Genomic DNA, 15,816 nt, shown 5'->3' on the forward strand with positions numbered 1-15,816 from the left:
CTTTCTTTCGCTTTTCTGTCGCTTCTTCTTTTAGTGACAGTATCACTTACAATGCACTTTTAAAAAAAATCATCTAAACAAGCAGGGAACACACACACACACACACACACACACACACACACACACACACACACAGAGGCAAAGAGGTAATCAAATCAAACTATCAGAAAACAACAAAAACCAAAACAAATGACATTACCATAATATGCTACAAGAGTTGATCAAACAACACAAAACGGGTCAATTAATGATTTAAGCAAGGACTAAACCATAACAAATAACATATAAACAACAGCTGAACAGTTATTTACTCACTTCAACATCATCATTTTTTTTCTATTGCATCAAATAAAAGGACATTCACAATGGATTTCTTCTCTCCAAATTTTCTTCTTCTTTTTTTTTTTAAATCCCTGATACACATCTCTAGAGCATGTTAAAATGAAGGATTAAAAAAACCCATTTCAATCAATCCAGTCCGATAACAGAGCGATGAAAGAATTGACAAACATGCAAAAGAAATCAGATTTGTTGAAGCAAACCAAACATTTTCATTATTGTTCAGACATGATGAAAAAAGAAGTTGAATTAACCAAAGCAGACTAAGTTTTGAGGATAGTACCTGTTTAACATGTCAAGTAATACGAGAAACTTACTTGAAAAGACATGAAGAAACACATCCTCAAACAAAAAACAAAAGAAGAAAAAAATGAAAGAAACTTAGAATAGAAAAGAAAAACAATTACATCAAAAAACTCTGCTTGTGTTGTGTGACCACTATTAATTTACATTCAATCATTCTGAAACTTGTTTTGTCAACAGCAGTCTGAGTGATCCAAGACTTCTTTCTTCTCAGTCTGAACCAGGGAACATCTTTCCCACAGACTGAACCTGGGACATCTTTCTTCCCACAGACTGAACCTGGGACATCTTTCTTCCCAGTCTGAACCCGGGAATTATCATCCCGGGACATCTTTCTTCCCACAGACTGATCCCGGGACATTTTTTTTCCCCGAGACTGATCCCGGGACATCTTTCTTCCCCCAGACTGAAACCTGGGACATCTTTCTTTCCACAGACTGAACCTGGGACATCTTTCTTCCCCGAGACTGATCCTGGGAATTATCATTTCCTCCAGACTGAACCTGGGACATCTTTCTTCCCCAAGTCTGAAACCAGGAATTATCATTTCCCACAGACTGAACCTGCCACATCTTTCTTCCCACAGACTGAAACCTGGGACATCTTTCTTCCCACAGACTGAAACCTGGGACATCTTTCTTCAAACAGACTGAACCTGAGACATCTTTCTTCCCACAGACTGAAACCTGGGACATCTTTCTTCCAACAGATTGAACCCAGGACATCTGTCTCCCCACGGACTGAACCTGGGACATCTTTCTTCCCACAGAATCATCATTTCTCACAGACTGAACCTGGGATTTCTCTCCTCCCATTGTCTGAATCTAGGACTTCTTTCTGTAGCCAGAATGGATCATGGTTGCTGGTCCATTCTGTCTACACACCAAAAAATATCCATACCAATGAAAACAGAAAACCTTGTACACCTAAGCAACATCAATATATTTTTTTCTCCACAGTTTGTCTTATGGTATTGTTTGTTTGTTTGTTGCTGTTTTTTGTTTTAAGTTAACTGTCTGCAACCGACCATCTCAAATTTAACCACCCCATTTCTTGCTCTCCTCCACCCACATTCCACAGCCTCTATTTATTTCCCAGTAATCTCAATCAAGTGACAAACAAATCATCATTTAAAAAAAAAAAAATCATTTTGCCTCCTGTAAAGATCACTACAAGCTTTTAGGAAACAAACAGCAAAGAGAAAAGTGTATAACTGAGAGCAACACTTAAAAAAACAACAACAACAAAAAAAACAACAACCCCTGAATGTTTTGACAATTTCGACCTGAGACACGATATAAAGATTTTTTTTTTTTTTTTAAATTAGAGAAAAGAGAAAAAGACAGCAGAAGTGATGGCAGACACTTAGCAAAGAACCACTGTACTGCTGACAATGACAGCAGAAACACTGAGCAGGTTCCTTCCAGCACAACTTTTCTCAGCTGTCGTACATCTACATTGTTAGTGAAATGTACCAGCTGGTAAGACCTTCATCCTTAGTAAAACTACACCCACAGTGCAGACAGAAAGGCCTGAACTGCCATCTCCAGAGGGCGCTTTCTTAAGCCTAAAATACAGTGGGGTCCAGTAACTAGGAGTCTGGGTAACATCAGATTCTGCTTTGTGCAAGCCATTTCTGCAATATCAAACACCAGCTTTCTATAAGTTTTTTTTTTTCAAGTTCATGTGAACAAAGCTAACTTATAATGGCTAAACTGTGGGTGGAACATACCAATAATACCATACCATTCAAAAACTTTTTTTTAAACATGAAAAAAGACTATGAAAGCAGAACTTTAACTGTTCAAAAACAATACTCTGAAATATTTAGACAGTTACTCAGATGATACGAATGCAAAGATGAGGATGCTGATGTGTGAAGACTCCTCCCCATTCCTTAGCGCCTCTCCCTCTGCCCCGAGAAGGTTCGAACTCAGCTGCTGAGGGGCTGGAACTGCAGCATGGGTTCATACTGCTGCTGCTGCATGTCCCCTCCCTGAGGATTCTGACCCACTCGGCCCATCCTGTCTGGCCCAGGGGCCGGCATGCCGGGGAAGACAGACATATCAGGGTACACAGGCACTGAAGAACTGGTGCTGTAGGGCACGGCCATCTGATCGTTGGCGCTGGGCAGGTAGCTGGAAGGGGAGTGGACAGCGGAAGAGTTGGAGTAGCCGCTGCTGCTTGGAGGCATCTGACCAGCAGGGGCGTAGTGGTCAGAGGCAGGCATGTTGTTGGGGTACTCCGCATACCCAGCGCCATCCGAGAAGCCCAGCTGGCGCCGGAAGTCAGCGAAGCCGGGGAGGCCCTTCTGCTGGGACGCGTACTGCCCAGCGGCATCTCCCCCTCCTTGGTTGCTGCCATCCATGAAGTCTTCCTGAGAGTTCTGCTGCTGGAATTGCTGAGCTGCTGCGTGGTAGGGCGTGGCGTGGCTGCCAGACATCTGTCCTGGGAACACAGGGGCCGAGTAGAAGCTGCTCTTGTGCTCCTCCGACTCGCCCCCATCCCCTGGGTTCTGCATTGACATCCCTGAGTGGATGGAGCGGGATCTTGGGGCGCCGTTGTCATTGGCACCTGAGAGCTGGGACTGCTTTGCCGCAGCCTGCATGCGGAGAGCCATGGCGCGCTCTGCGGCCTGGGTGAGGCTGCTCCGGCTGTTGCTGCCTCTGGGGGTGCTCCCTGACTGGCTGCTGCCCTTCATGCCAAAGTGGATGGTGGCTGGAAACAGAATCGCACGCAGGCATTGATGAAGCTGGATTTCTACACTGACAACGCCCAGCTGAAGGTGAAAATAATTATATCAAGATCACACTGATGGAGCACAAGCTGAAAGCTATTTCATACAATCAGGATTAAGCATTATCAATTATGAGCACAGATGGGCTTTTTTTTGTTGGTGTTGTTTTTGGTTTTTCATTGCTCCTGAATATAATTTACACCAAACACACACTTTTTTTTTTCTTTAATTTCAATTTTCATTTCTTTTTCCAGAATGTTTCCACTCTTAGCATTATCTTAAATTATCTATTCCTCAATTTCTCAGTGACATAAAAATCAAATAAAATTATTTCTCCATGTTTCAGAGTGTTTAATTGTACCAACACAGACAAATCAAAGTTACTTTCAGTTCTCTTCAAACAAGATGAAACTGGGAAAAACAAGAAGAAAACGAAAACAAAACAAAAACAAAAAGAAAAAGAAGAGAGTAAGATAAACGAAAATTAGTCTCTTACTTTTGCTTCTGTTTGGGGTTTCATCAGATCCTTCAGATTCGCTGTCAGATTCTGACTCATCATCTGAGGCCCCTGCCGGTCCTTGGGACTTCTGCAGAACAAACAGCAAGAAAAGTCAGATCAAATCTACAGACAGTTATCTCTGTCTGTCACATCACCTGAGCTGGGTGTGGACATAAAAACCAGTGTGATTAACACTCATAAACAAACGCTTACAACTTAAGCACGGATGTTCTGACACACGCATGCACATACATGTATGCACACACACGCACACAAACTCGCAAACACACACTCACACACACACAAACACTCACACACACACACGACACACCAACAAACACCCACACACACCCACACACACTCACACATGCACCCACGCACAAACACACACACACACACAAACACACACACTTTCACTCACACACACACACACACACACACAAACACACACACTTTCACTCACACACACACACACACACACATACAATCCCTCACCTGCTGAAGCGCGGCCTTTTTCATGGGGTTGTTGCTGTCGTACATGTTGAAGTAGACAAAGAGACCTGAGCGTTTGTGTTCCTCGATGTGGGAAATGAGCGAGTGGCGTTGAGCAAACTGCTGGCCGCACATGTGGCACTTGTGTTCCAGCTTTGTCGGCATCGCTGCCCCACTGCCTGCTGACCGACATCAACGCATGAGGACTATGTGGTTCAGAACCTTCCCTCTCCACCCTTCTCTCTGTTATTGCTTCAACACAACTAAAGATCATGTGGTAAAAACCTTCCCTCTCCACCCTTCTCTCCCTTATTGTTTATACACAACTAAAGATCATGTGGTAAAAACCTTCCCTCCCCACCCTTCTCTCTCTTACTGTTTATACACAACTAAAGGTCATGTGGTTAAAAACCTTCCCTCCCCACCCTTCTCTCTCTTATTGTTTATACACAACTAAAGATCATGTGGTAAAAACCTTCCCTCCCCACCCTTCTCTCTCTTATTGTTTATACACAACTAAAGATCATGTGGTAAAAACCTTCCCTCCCCACCCTTCTCTCTCTTATTGTTTATACACAACTAAAGATCATGTGGTAAAAACCTTCCCTCTCCACCCTTCTCTCTCTTATTGTTTATACACAACTAAAGATCATGTGGTAAAAACCTTCCCTCCCCACCCTTCCCTCTCTTATTGCTTCAACACAACTAAAGATCATGTGGTAAAAACCTTCCCTCTCCACCCTTCTCTCCCTTATTGTTTATACACAACTAAAGATCATGTGGTAAAAACCTTCCCTCCCCACCCTTCCCTCTCTTATTGCTTCAACACAACTAAAGATCATGTGGTAAAAACCTTCCCTCTCCACCCTTCTCTCCCTTATTGTTTATACACAACTAAAGATCATGTGGTAAAAACCTTCCCTCCCCACCCTTCTCTCTTTTATTGTTTATACACAACTAAAGATCATGTGGTAAAAACCTTCCCTCTCCACCCTTCTCTCTCTTATTGTTTATACACAACTAAAGATCATGTGGTAAAAACCTTCCCTCCCCACCCTTCTCTCTCTTATTGTTTATACACAACTAAAGATCATGTGGTAAAAACCTTCCCTCTCCACCCTTCTCTCTCTTATTGTTTATACACAACTAAAGATCATGTTGTAAAAACCTTCCCTCTCCACCCTTCTCTCTCTTATTGTTTATACACAACTAAAGATCATGTGGTAAAAACCTTCCCTCCCCACCCTTCTCTCTCTTTTATTGTTTATACACAACTAAAGATCATGTGGTAAAAACCTTCCCTCTCCACCCTTCTCTCTCCCTTATTGTTTATACACAACTAAGGACCGTGTGCTAATAGAAAACGTTCCCCCACCCCTCTCTCTCTTATTCTTTGTACACAACTAAGGATCATGTGGCAATAGAAGACGTTCCCCCAACCTCTCTCTCTCCCTCTTATTGTATGTACACAACTCAGGAACATGTGGTAAAAACCTTCACCCTTCTCTCTCTTATTGTTTGTACACTACTAAGGATCGTGTGGCAAAAAAAAAAAACCGCCTTCCCTCTCCACCCTTCTCTCTCTCATTGTTTGTACACAACTCAGGATCATGTGGTAAAATCCTTTGCCCTCCACCCTAAAAAAACCCCCACAAACCCAACAATACATCCCACTCCACTCAAAACTAGAACAGCAGATAACCACAACACACACACACACACACACACGCACACACACAAAACGCTTCAAAAGCCAACAACAACAACAACCAACCAACCAAACCAAAAACTTCAAAGAACACAAATAATACCTCACCTCTAGACACAGAGGAGGGAGTCGCCGGTGACGCCCCCTGCCCCTGCAGCATCTTCTGTTTCAGGGCCCGGGCCGTGTGCCGCTTCATGTGCTGCCGGAAGTAGCGCTGCTCCGCAAACAGCTTCCCGCACAGCCCGCACACGTAGGGCGGCTGCCTGCCGTGCGTGTGGGCGTGCGCCTCCAGCTCCAGCTGCGAGTCAAAGGCGTCGCTGCAGGCCAGGCAGGCAAAGCGCGGCTGCCCGTTGGTCCCATGGGTCAACATGTGCGAATGCAGCTGCGTTGGGTGCTCAAACTGCTTGCCGCAGTGCAGGCAGATTAGGGGCTGGCCCGAAGCATGCACCACCAGGTGGCGGTGGTAGTGGATCTGGGGCAATAAGAAAAGGTCAAGGATGGGTCAAAGTGAATGACGTAAGTGCGTGGCCTAAATACATAGTGGTGTTTATTCACTGAAGGTCAACGATGGTCAAAGTGAATGAGAGTGCGTGGCCTAAATACACAGTGATATTTTTTCATTCACGGTCAACGATGGTCAAAGTGAATGAGAGTGCGTGGCCTAAATACATAGTGGTGTTTATTCACTGAAGGTCAACGATGGTCAAAGTGAATGAGAGTGCGTGGCCTAAATACATAGTGGTGTTTATTCACTGAAGGTCAATGATGGTCAAAGTGAATGAGAGTGCATGGTCTAAATACATAGTGGTGTTTATTCATTGAAGGTCAACGATGGTCAAAGTGAATGAGAATGCGTGGCCTAAATACATAGTGGTGTTTATTCACTGAAGGTCAACGATGGTCAAAGTGAATGAGAGTGCGTGGCCTAAATACATAGTGGTGTTTATTCATTGAAGGTCAACGATGGTCAAAGTGAATGAGAGTGCGTGGCCTAAATACATAGTGGTGTTTATTCACTGAAGGTCAATGATGGTCAAAGTGAATGAGAGTGCATGGTCTAAATACATAGTGGTGTTTATTCATTGAAGGTCAATTATGGTCAAAGTGAACGACATGACAGCGTGGTCTAATTACACTGTGGTATTTATTCATTAATGTATTTGTTAATTCATCATTTCTGCTTAAGCCCTTCCAACCACACATAGCCATTTCAAGAGCAGAAAATACTGTCAATGCCAACATAGTACAGAGATGCCAACCCCTGTCAAGTGTTTGTAAGAACTATCAGGAAAATTGGTGGGAACATTTTGAAGTTGGCAGGAACATTCAGACTCCGAGCCACATCAGCAAATGGGCACAGACGCTGTTTGACCGAGACGCAACTTGATTTCGCCACATTCTCTCCCGTTCAGGCAAACGATTAAGCTGATTGGTCTCATCAATGCTGTTTCAATGTAAACACACAGCTGATAGGTCTCATCAATGCTGTTTCAATGTAAACACGCAGCTGATTGGTCTCATCAATGCTGTTTCAATGTAAACACGCACACGATAAGCTGAGCATCATCCCTGAAGCCAAGGTTAGTAGTCACTGCCTTGGTCTCGTGATCGATAAGTCAAGAGCATATGTGTAATGTTACGACAGGAAAGCATGTGACCACACAATGTAGTTAAAAATGGACTCGTCAGATAAATTTCGACTTTGGCGAAATTGTTGAAAAAACTGCGATCGTGCATAACAAAATACGGCGAAATTGTAACAGTTGGCATCTCTGATAGTATCAGTAACAGGACAGGCTATCATCTTTATATGCAGCCAAAAACAGCTCCATCCTCATATGCCAAGGTGTCCTACTGTGAGTGCTCATTTGTTTGTTCCTATCAAAGAAGTGAATGAACTGGTCACTGATGGGCACAATAGTCGAGTGTTTAAAGCATTGGATTTTCAATCTGAGGGTCCCGCGTTCAAATCTCAGTAACGGCGCCTGGTGGGTAAAGGGTGGAGATTTTTGCGATCTCCCAGGTCACCATGTGTGCAGACCTGCTTGTGCCTGAATCCCCTTCCTGTGTATACACACGCAGAAGATCAAATACACATGTTAAAGATCCTGTAATCCATGTCAGCATTCGATGGGTTACAAAAACAAGAACATACCCAGCATGCACACCCCCCAAAACAGTATATGGCTGCCTGAATGGAGGGGCAAAAATGGTCATACACGTAAAAGCCCATTCGTGTACATATGAGGGAACATGGGAGTTGCAGCCCACAAACGAAGAAGAACAAGTCTTTACACGCAGCCAAAAACAGCTCCATCCTCTTCAGATGCCGCCAAGGTGAACGCTCATTTTTTTTGTTTGTTCATTTGTATCAAAGGCACTGAATGAATGTGTCCCTGAAGCCCCACCCACCTTTTTGGCGAAGGCCTTCCCGCACTGGTCGCAGGTGAAGTCCCGCGCCCCGACGTGGCAGGCGGCATGCACGGTCAGGTCCTCCGCCTCCTTGAAGGTGCGCCCACAGACATGGCAGAAGAACTCCTCCTCTCCCACGTGCAGCTTCATGTGGGCTTTCAGGCTGGAGGCACGGGCGCACTCGCGGCCGCAGATCATGCACTCGTGGCTCTTGTTGCCCAGGTGCTTCCGCTCATGCACCGACAGCTGGGACTGGGAGCGAAAGCACTTGCTGCACTGGTGGCACTGGTAGCGCTGGTCCGACGTGTGCACACGCTGCCACACAAGAAGCATCGTCAATGCAGTGCGCAGTTCTGTTCACATGAATTTTTTTTTTTTAAATCAACTAGGTAAGACATGATTCTATCTGCACACAAAAAGCATTATCAATTGCAGCGTGTATTTCTGTTCACATGAAAACCTTGAAAAATCAACTAGGTAAGACACTATTCGCTGCACACAACTCAATGCAAGTGTATTTCTGTTCACATGAATTAAAAATATAAAAAAATCAACTGGGTAAGGCACGATTCACTGTATACAGAAGCATTTTCAATGCAGTGTGTATTTCTGTTTACATGCATATATAATAATAAAATTTTAAAAATCGACTAGGTAGGATACTATTCACTGCACACAACAAACATTGTCAATGTAGCGTATAGTTGTGTTCACATGAATATTAAAAAAAAATATCAACTAGGTAAGACATGATTTACTGCACACAAGAAGCACTGTCAATGCAGTGCATGTTTCCGTTCACATGAATATAAAAAAAAATCAACTGGGTAAGACACACTTTGCTGCACACAAGTAAGCATTACCAATGCAGCACATATTTCTGTTCACATGAATATTTTTTTTTAATCAACTAGGTAAGACATGATTCGCTGCACACAAGAAGCAGTATCAATGCAGCGCATATTTCTGTTCACATGAATATTGATATATGAAAAAAATCAACTGGATAAGACATTATTTTTTTTAAGTAGGAGAATTTAGTCACCAGTATAATAATCCTTTTAGATTTTTAACATCAAAATGGTTTTGCTGTTGTTTAGGATTATCAGACAAAAAAATATTCAAATTTAAAAACTGCTCACAATTCTATGAATGACTATATGAGAGTGAGTATATCTGACAATGACAGGAAATCTAACAATGACAGCGGATCTGACAAGGCTCTGTCAGATGAATGCTTCCACACAAAGTTCTCACCTGATCAAATTCCTCATGAAATGAATGGAAACAAAAATTGTTTTGTAAAAAGATTAAAGATCTTTCAATCCCAAAACCCTTTGACAAACTCTAACATCAAACATAATCAGTGGAAGAAACGTGAACACGGAGGAGAATGTCCACAATGCACATCCCTAACCAACCTTGTGCTTCTCCTTTTCGTACTGAGTGTGGAACTGAGCAGAGCAGATCTCACAGCGGTAGATGACCCCGTCAGATCCGTGTGTCTTCATATGCTGCTTGAACGCACGCCAGTCATCATAGATCTGTAGGGCATTGCAAACAATCAAGTAACAGCTGAATAACACTTTTTTTTTCTTCTTTTGATTCGATTAACCACTTTTAATATCTCTCTCCATAACAATCAGTTCCTAAAACAAATTCAACACCACAGGAAATACCTACAAGCAAAATGAAACTAACAGAAACTTTACTTCACCAACACATAATAGGCTTGCATACACACTGAGACCAGCTGACTACTTTTTCGACTAAAGCATGCTTGCACATAGACAGGGCAAAAACATCAAAACTTCAGAATGTATCAAATCACTCACTTCATCTTCACCATTTTGTTTTTCAATCGCGTTCCCAAACCACAAGTGCATATTAACAAAATACACACAAAAGCCAGTTAATGGTAACTGAAATTGTGACGATCAGTTACACACCTTCCCATAATCCTCAAAACAGAAATATCACAGGCATCTGCAATTTCAAATTTTTTTTATATGTAACTTTCCACACTCCACACAACAGAAACAAATCACAGGTAACTGACACTGTGACACTCATTTACATACCTTCCCACAGTCCACACAACAGAAACAAATCACAGGTAACTGACACAGTGACACTTGTTTACCTACCATTCCACAGTCCATACGGCACAAACAAGTAACAGATAAATGACACTGTGACACTCATTTACATACCTTTCACAGGTGACTGATACTGTGACACTTATTTACATACTTTTCCACTGTTCATACAACACAAACAAACATAGCTAACTGACACCATGACATTTACATACCTTTCACAGGTAACTGACACTGTGTCACTAGTTTACATACCTTTCCACACTCCACACAACACAAGCAAACCACAGGAAACTGACACACTGACACTCGTTTACATACCTTTCAAAGGTAACTGACACACTGACACTGGATCACACACCTTTTCAAAGATAACCGACACACCGTGACACTCGTTCACATACCTTTCCACAGTCCACACAGGAGAAGGGCTCCTGCCTCTCAGCGTCATGGATGAGGGAGTGGGTGTCCAGGCGTTTCTGACTCTCGAACAGCTTGCCGCAGATCAGGCAGCAGAAGTTCTTGCCATCAATGTGACTCTGCATGTGGTTCCTAAGTCGCTGGGCAGCATGGAACTGGCGCCCACAGGCCTGGGGGGGGAATGGAAATGGATGTAATCATCACTGAGAAAAACATATAATGTATATATGTAATTATGTTGATCTGTATATATCTATTCATGTGAATAAATAAATATATTACTGATTCGCACATCCAGAATAACATAAAGAACAACACACACACACACACACACATTTAAACGCACAGTGATGAGAAACATGCAGGTATACAAGTGTGTCACATGCGCGCACACACACACCAATGTTCTTTGAAACACACGCCTGTGAGTCTGTCATGTATGAAATTCAAGAAACAACTCCACAGTTTCGACCATGCATGTCACAGTGATGCACAGGTTTCTGATCACTGCTGGCTTGTCAAGAGAGAAAGAAGTGTTTTCTGAAAATCAAATAATCAGAGACTCCTGCAGTCTTACTGACAAGCTGTATAAATTTTGTACAATCTATACAAAATCAAAATAGCCCTTTTACAGAGGCAGTCATCCGATCACTTAAGAAACTAATACATCTGACACTTTACAAATACAAGAGAGAGCTGACACTGTTCTGTCATTCAAATTGTTTTTCTGTCATGCTGTGAGCCTTTGTTTCATATCCCTAAAGAGAACAAAATCAACTATCACCACTGCATTTTTCCTGTATTCACTACGATAACTACAATGTTTTTATTCTTTTTCAACATTCACTGCAATAACTACAATGTTTTTGTTTCTGCCTCAATAAATCTCTAGCATGCCGAGTTTCTGATAAAAAAAAAAAAAAAAAATGTGCATGCATGTGTACAGGTTACCTTGCAAATATGTATGTTAATAGATGCACAGACATGTGATCATGTGTGTTTCCACAAGTGATTATGCATGCAAGCAGAAGTGCAATTACAGTTTGGTTATTGCTTAACTGACGCAGTTGTTTCAAATGTAACCCTGCATTTTTTTTTTTATAATTTGATTTTAATGAGTACAAAGGTAAGCTACTGCTGCATTGTATACTCCACATATGCATGCACACGCATACACACCAACACGCATGCACGCCAGGATGAGCGCGCGCGCGCACACACACACACACACACACACACACACACACACACACTCAACCAATACAGCGTAGTGTAAAATAACCTCTGCATTTCACAATTCATAAAAAGATCTGAGTGAGGACCAAGGTCAGCTACCAGAACACTGTACACTCCACACGTTTGACAAGGAATGATGTGGATACTTATGTAGCGCCTATCCTTGATCAGAGGCCAAGCTCTTTGGGCTTTATTAAAAACACAAGTCATTTGCAGAACAGGCTGCCAACTTGGGTATGTGTACACACATATGATATAGTGATACCCACACACCTGCATGCACACCCACACACCCACCAACTTAACTATCCTCCACACCTCACAAGTGTGACACACACACACACCTACACACACACCTGTATGCACACCCACAAACTTAACTATCCTCAAACTTAACTATCCTCCACACCTCACAAGTGTGCTTCTTGCCCCCGTTGGTGGTGTGTTTGGACACGTGGTACAGGTAGGAGCGCCAGTTGTTGCACTTCTGGCCACAGGTGGGGCACTCCAGAGACTCCTTGCGGTCGCGGCTGTGCACCGGCTTGTGGATATCCAGCTTCTGCTGCGAGGCGAACAGCTTGCCACACACCTGTAAAGGTGACACATGCACAGCTCATCATTCTTCAGCAACAATTATATTGCAGTACACCTGAAAGGGTAACACATGCACAACTCCTCAGTCATCAACAACAAATATATTGCAGCACACCTGAAAGTGTAGCACATGCACAGCTCCTCAGTCATCAACAACAAATATATTGCAGCACACCTGAAAGTGTAACACATGCACAGCTCTTCAGTCATCAACAACAAATATATTGCAGCACACCTGAAAGTGTAGCACATGCACAGCTCCTCAGTCATCAACAACAAATATATTGCAGCACACCTGAAAGTGTAGCACATGCACAGCTCCTCAGTCATCAACAATATATTGCAGCACACCTGAAAGTGTAGCACATGCACAGCTCTTCAGTCATCAACAACAAATATATTGCAGCACACCTGAAAGTGTAACACATGCACAACTCCTCTGTCATCAACAACAAATATATTGCAGCACACCTGAAAGTGTAGCACATGCACAGCTCTTCAGTCATCAACAACAAATATATTGCAGCACACCTGAAAGTGTAACACATGCACAACTCCTCTGTCATCAACAACAAATATATTGCAGCACACCTGAAAGTGTAACACATGCACAGCTCTTCAGTCATCAACAACAAATATATTGCAGCACACCTGAAAGTGTAGCACGTGCACAGCTCCTCAGTCATCAACAACAAATATATTGCAGCACACCTGAAAGGGTAACACATGCACAACTCCTCTGTCATCAACAACAAATATATTGCAGCACACCTGAAAGTGTAGCACATGCACAGCTCTTCAGTCATCAACAACAAATATATTGCAGCACACCTGAAAGTGTAGCACATGCACAGCTCTTCAGTCATCAACAACAAATATATTGCAGCACACCTGAAAGTGTAGCACATGCACAGCTCTTCAGTCATCAACAACAGATATTTTGCAGCACACCTGAAAGTGTAGCACGTGCACAGCTCTTCAGTCATCAACAACAGATATTTTGCAGCACACCTGAAAGTGTAGCACATGCACAGCTCTTCAGTCATCAACAACAGATATTTTGCAGCACACCTGAAAGTGTAGCACATGCACAGCTCCTCAGTCATCAACAACAGATATTTTGCAGCACACCAATCAGTGTAGCACATGTTCAGTCATCGACACAAGGCATCAATAACAAATTCTGCTGCACAACTGTAGCATGCTCAGAGCTCTTGAGTCATGAACAAGACATCAATAACAAATATTGCTGCACACTCGTAAGTGTAACACATGCATATATGTATCTCTTCAGTCATCAACCAGGTATCGTCAACAACTGAGCACACTATGAACTGTTCACCCATTTTGATGTCTTTTTTTCTGCTGTCAGGTTGGAGGTTTGGGGTTATAGTGTTTGTGTCAGAAACTTTTTTTTTTTTAAAGTAAATGTATTCATTTCTGTGGAGTTTTAAAAATGGTGCAAAAGTTGCTCCATCTCCTGTCTCTCATTTTCATTTTTGCATCATTTCCATCAATCAAGGCTGTGAAATGGCAAAATATTTAAAGGTAATCCTTTTCCTCCTGTTTTTTTTTCTTTCATTCAAACACCTTCAAAAGGATATTCACACACACACACACACACACACACTCAAATGTATATAAATACAACTCTCACATTCACAGATTCACACAGAAACCAATAAGGAAATAAAAAAAAAATTTTTTTAAAAAAGGCAGAGAAAAAGACAACCAGTAACTCACATCACAACAGTATGGCTTTCCTTTCGAGTGGCTCAGCATGTGGGAATCGTAGCGGGAGGGAACCCGGAACTCCTTGCCACACACCTCGCACTTGTAGCCACCCGGGGTACGCATCTGCCCCCCTGTCATCTGCTGCAGGTAGCCCTGAGCCAGTCCACCCACCATGGTGGCTGACCCACCGCCCATCATCAAACTGTCCATGGAGGGGAGGGGGAAACCAGCGTCAGGGGACAAGCCCACCCCCGCTCCTTGCTGCTGAGGCACGATACGCTTGATCCGAGACTTGGATGGCTTCCGCTTCGATTGTCGAAGAGCGGCCGAGTCTGAGTGCTCCCCATCATCAGTTCTGCCTTTTTCATCATCGTCATCATCATCTTCGTCCTCATCCCCATCCTCCTCCAACTTTGCCCGCTTTGTGAGCGGGCTGTTTTCTTTCTCGTCGAAGCAGTCATCACTGCTGGCGTCGGAGTTTTCATCAGAAGCAGAATCCGAGGTTTTGCCCAAATGTTCTGGGTCTTTATTAATCTCACCATGTTTCACCCGTAAAGCCATCTTGCTGTTGGAGCACTGAAAAACTCTTCTCTGAAGTATGCACTCTAGTCAAAGGATCACCAGTTGCCGTTGTCTGTTGCCGTTCACTCAGAAGTTCAGTGTACTCCTTCCTGAGCAGTTAAAAGTGTCCACAGTTCGATGTCTGGATTTTGCTCAGCTCAAGTGACAAGCCAAAATTTATCAAGGCAAATGACACAATGTCTCTGTAAATGCAGGGAAGCTTTGACTAAGAATCATCAGTCTGAAACACAAAACACACACACACACACACACACACACACACAAAGGAAAATTATTTTCAATTTTTATAAAAGAGCATTACACAATTCTGAAAAAAAAGATTGATTCATAGATTTTATATAAATGTCAAAGTTGGAAATATTTCATTTTCATCACGTGGATCTTCAGTTGCGTGCTGCAATGAGTCAATGGCTGATTAATTAAAACTAATTACTCTAACCAGAAAAGTCTTCACGCCTTGAAACTTCAAACTAAAAACCTGGCCTGGGCAGCTAAGAACATGTTAACTTAACAGAAGGCCAATCCATGAGTCACTTTTGTCACAGTAATCGCACAGAACTTGCCCTATGTGAATTTCACTTGGCAGTTTGGCATTTATACATTAGACACATTGTAACATCAGTAGGTAATGTACATGTACATTACAGTGTGTTACTGATGA

The 15,816-nt window shown here is 42.7% G+C and overlaps 1 protein-coding gene across 1 annotated transcript; it reads right to left on the bottom strand.

Annotated features, from left to right (window-relative positions):
* Nucleotides 1-2,575: 2,575 nt before the first annotated feature.
* Nucleotides 2,576-15,244, bottom strand: LOC143297069 (uncharacterized). Its single transcript, XM_076609242.1, has 9 exons — nucleotides 14,583-15,244; nucleotides 12,655-12,834; nucleotides 10,994-11,179; nucleotides 9,912-10,034; nucleotides 8,491-8,805; nucleotides 6,187-6,550; nucleotides 4,374-4,549; nucleotides 3,876-3,966; nucleotides 2,576-3,360 (listed from the first exon to the last, which is right to left on the bottom strand). The coding sequence occupies exons 1-9, from the start codon at nucleotides 15,132-15,134 to the stop codon at nucleotides 2,576-2,578; spliced, it is 2,772 nt and encodes a 923-aa protein (XP_076465357.1). The 5' UTR covers nucleotides 15,135-15,244.
* Nucleotides 15,245-15,816: the final 572 nt, after the last annotated feature.

This window comes from Babylonia areolata, chromosome 22 (genome assembly GCF_041734735.1).
Source record: "Babylonia areolata isolate BAREFJ2019XMU chromosome 22, ASM4173473v1, whole genome shotgun sequence".
NCBI lineage: Eukaryota > Metazoa > Mollusca > Gastropoda > Neogastropoda > Buccinidae > Babylonia > Babylonia areolata.

Coding starts and splice junctions, on each gene's coding strand:
- LOC143297069 (XM_076609242.1), bottom strand. CDS start 15,134: ATGGCTTTACGGGTGAAACATGGTGAGATTAATAAAGACCCAGAACAT. Junction 11,180..12,654: donor GCAAGAAGCACACTTGTGAG/GTGTGGAGGATA, acceptor TTCCCCCCCCAG/GCCTGTGGGCGCCAGTTCCA. Junction 4,550..6,186: donor TCCCTCCTCTGTGTCTAGAG/GTGAGGTATTAT, acceptor GTCGGTCAGCAG/GCAGTGGGGCAGCGATGCCG.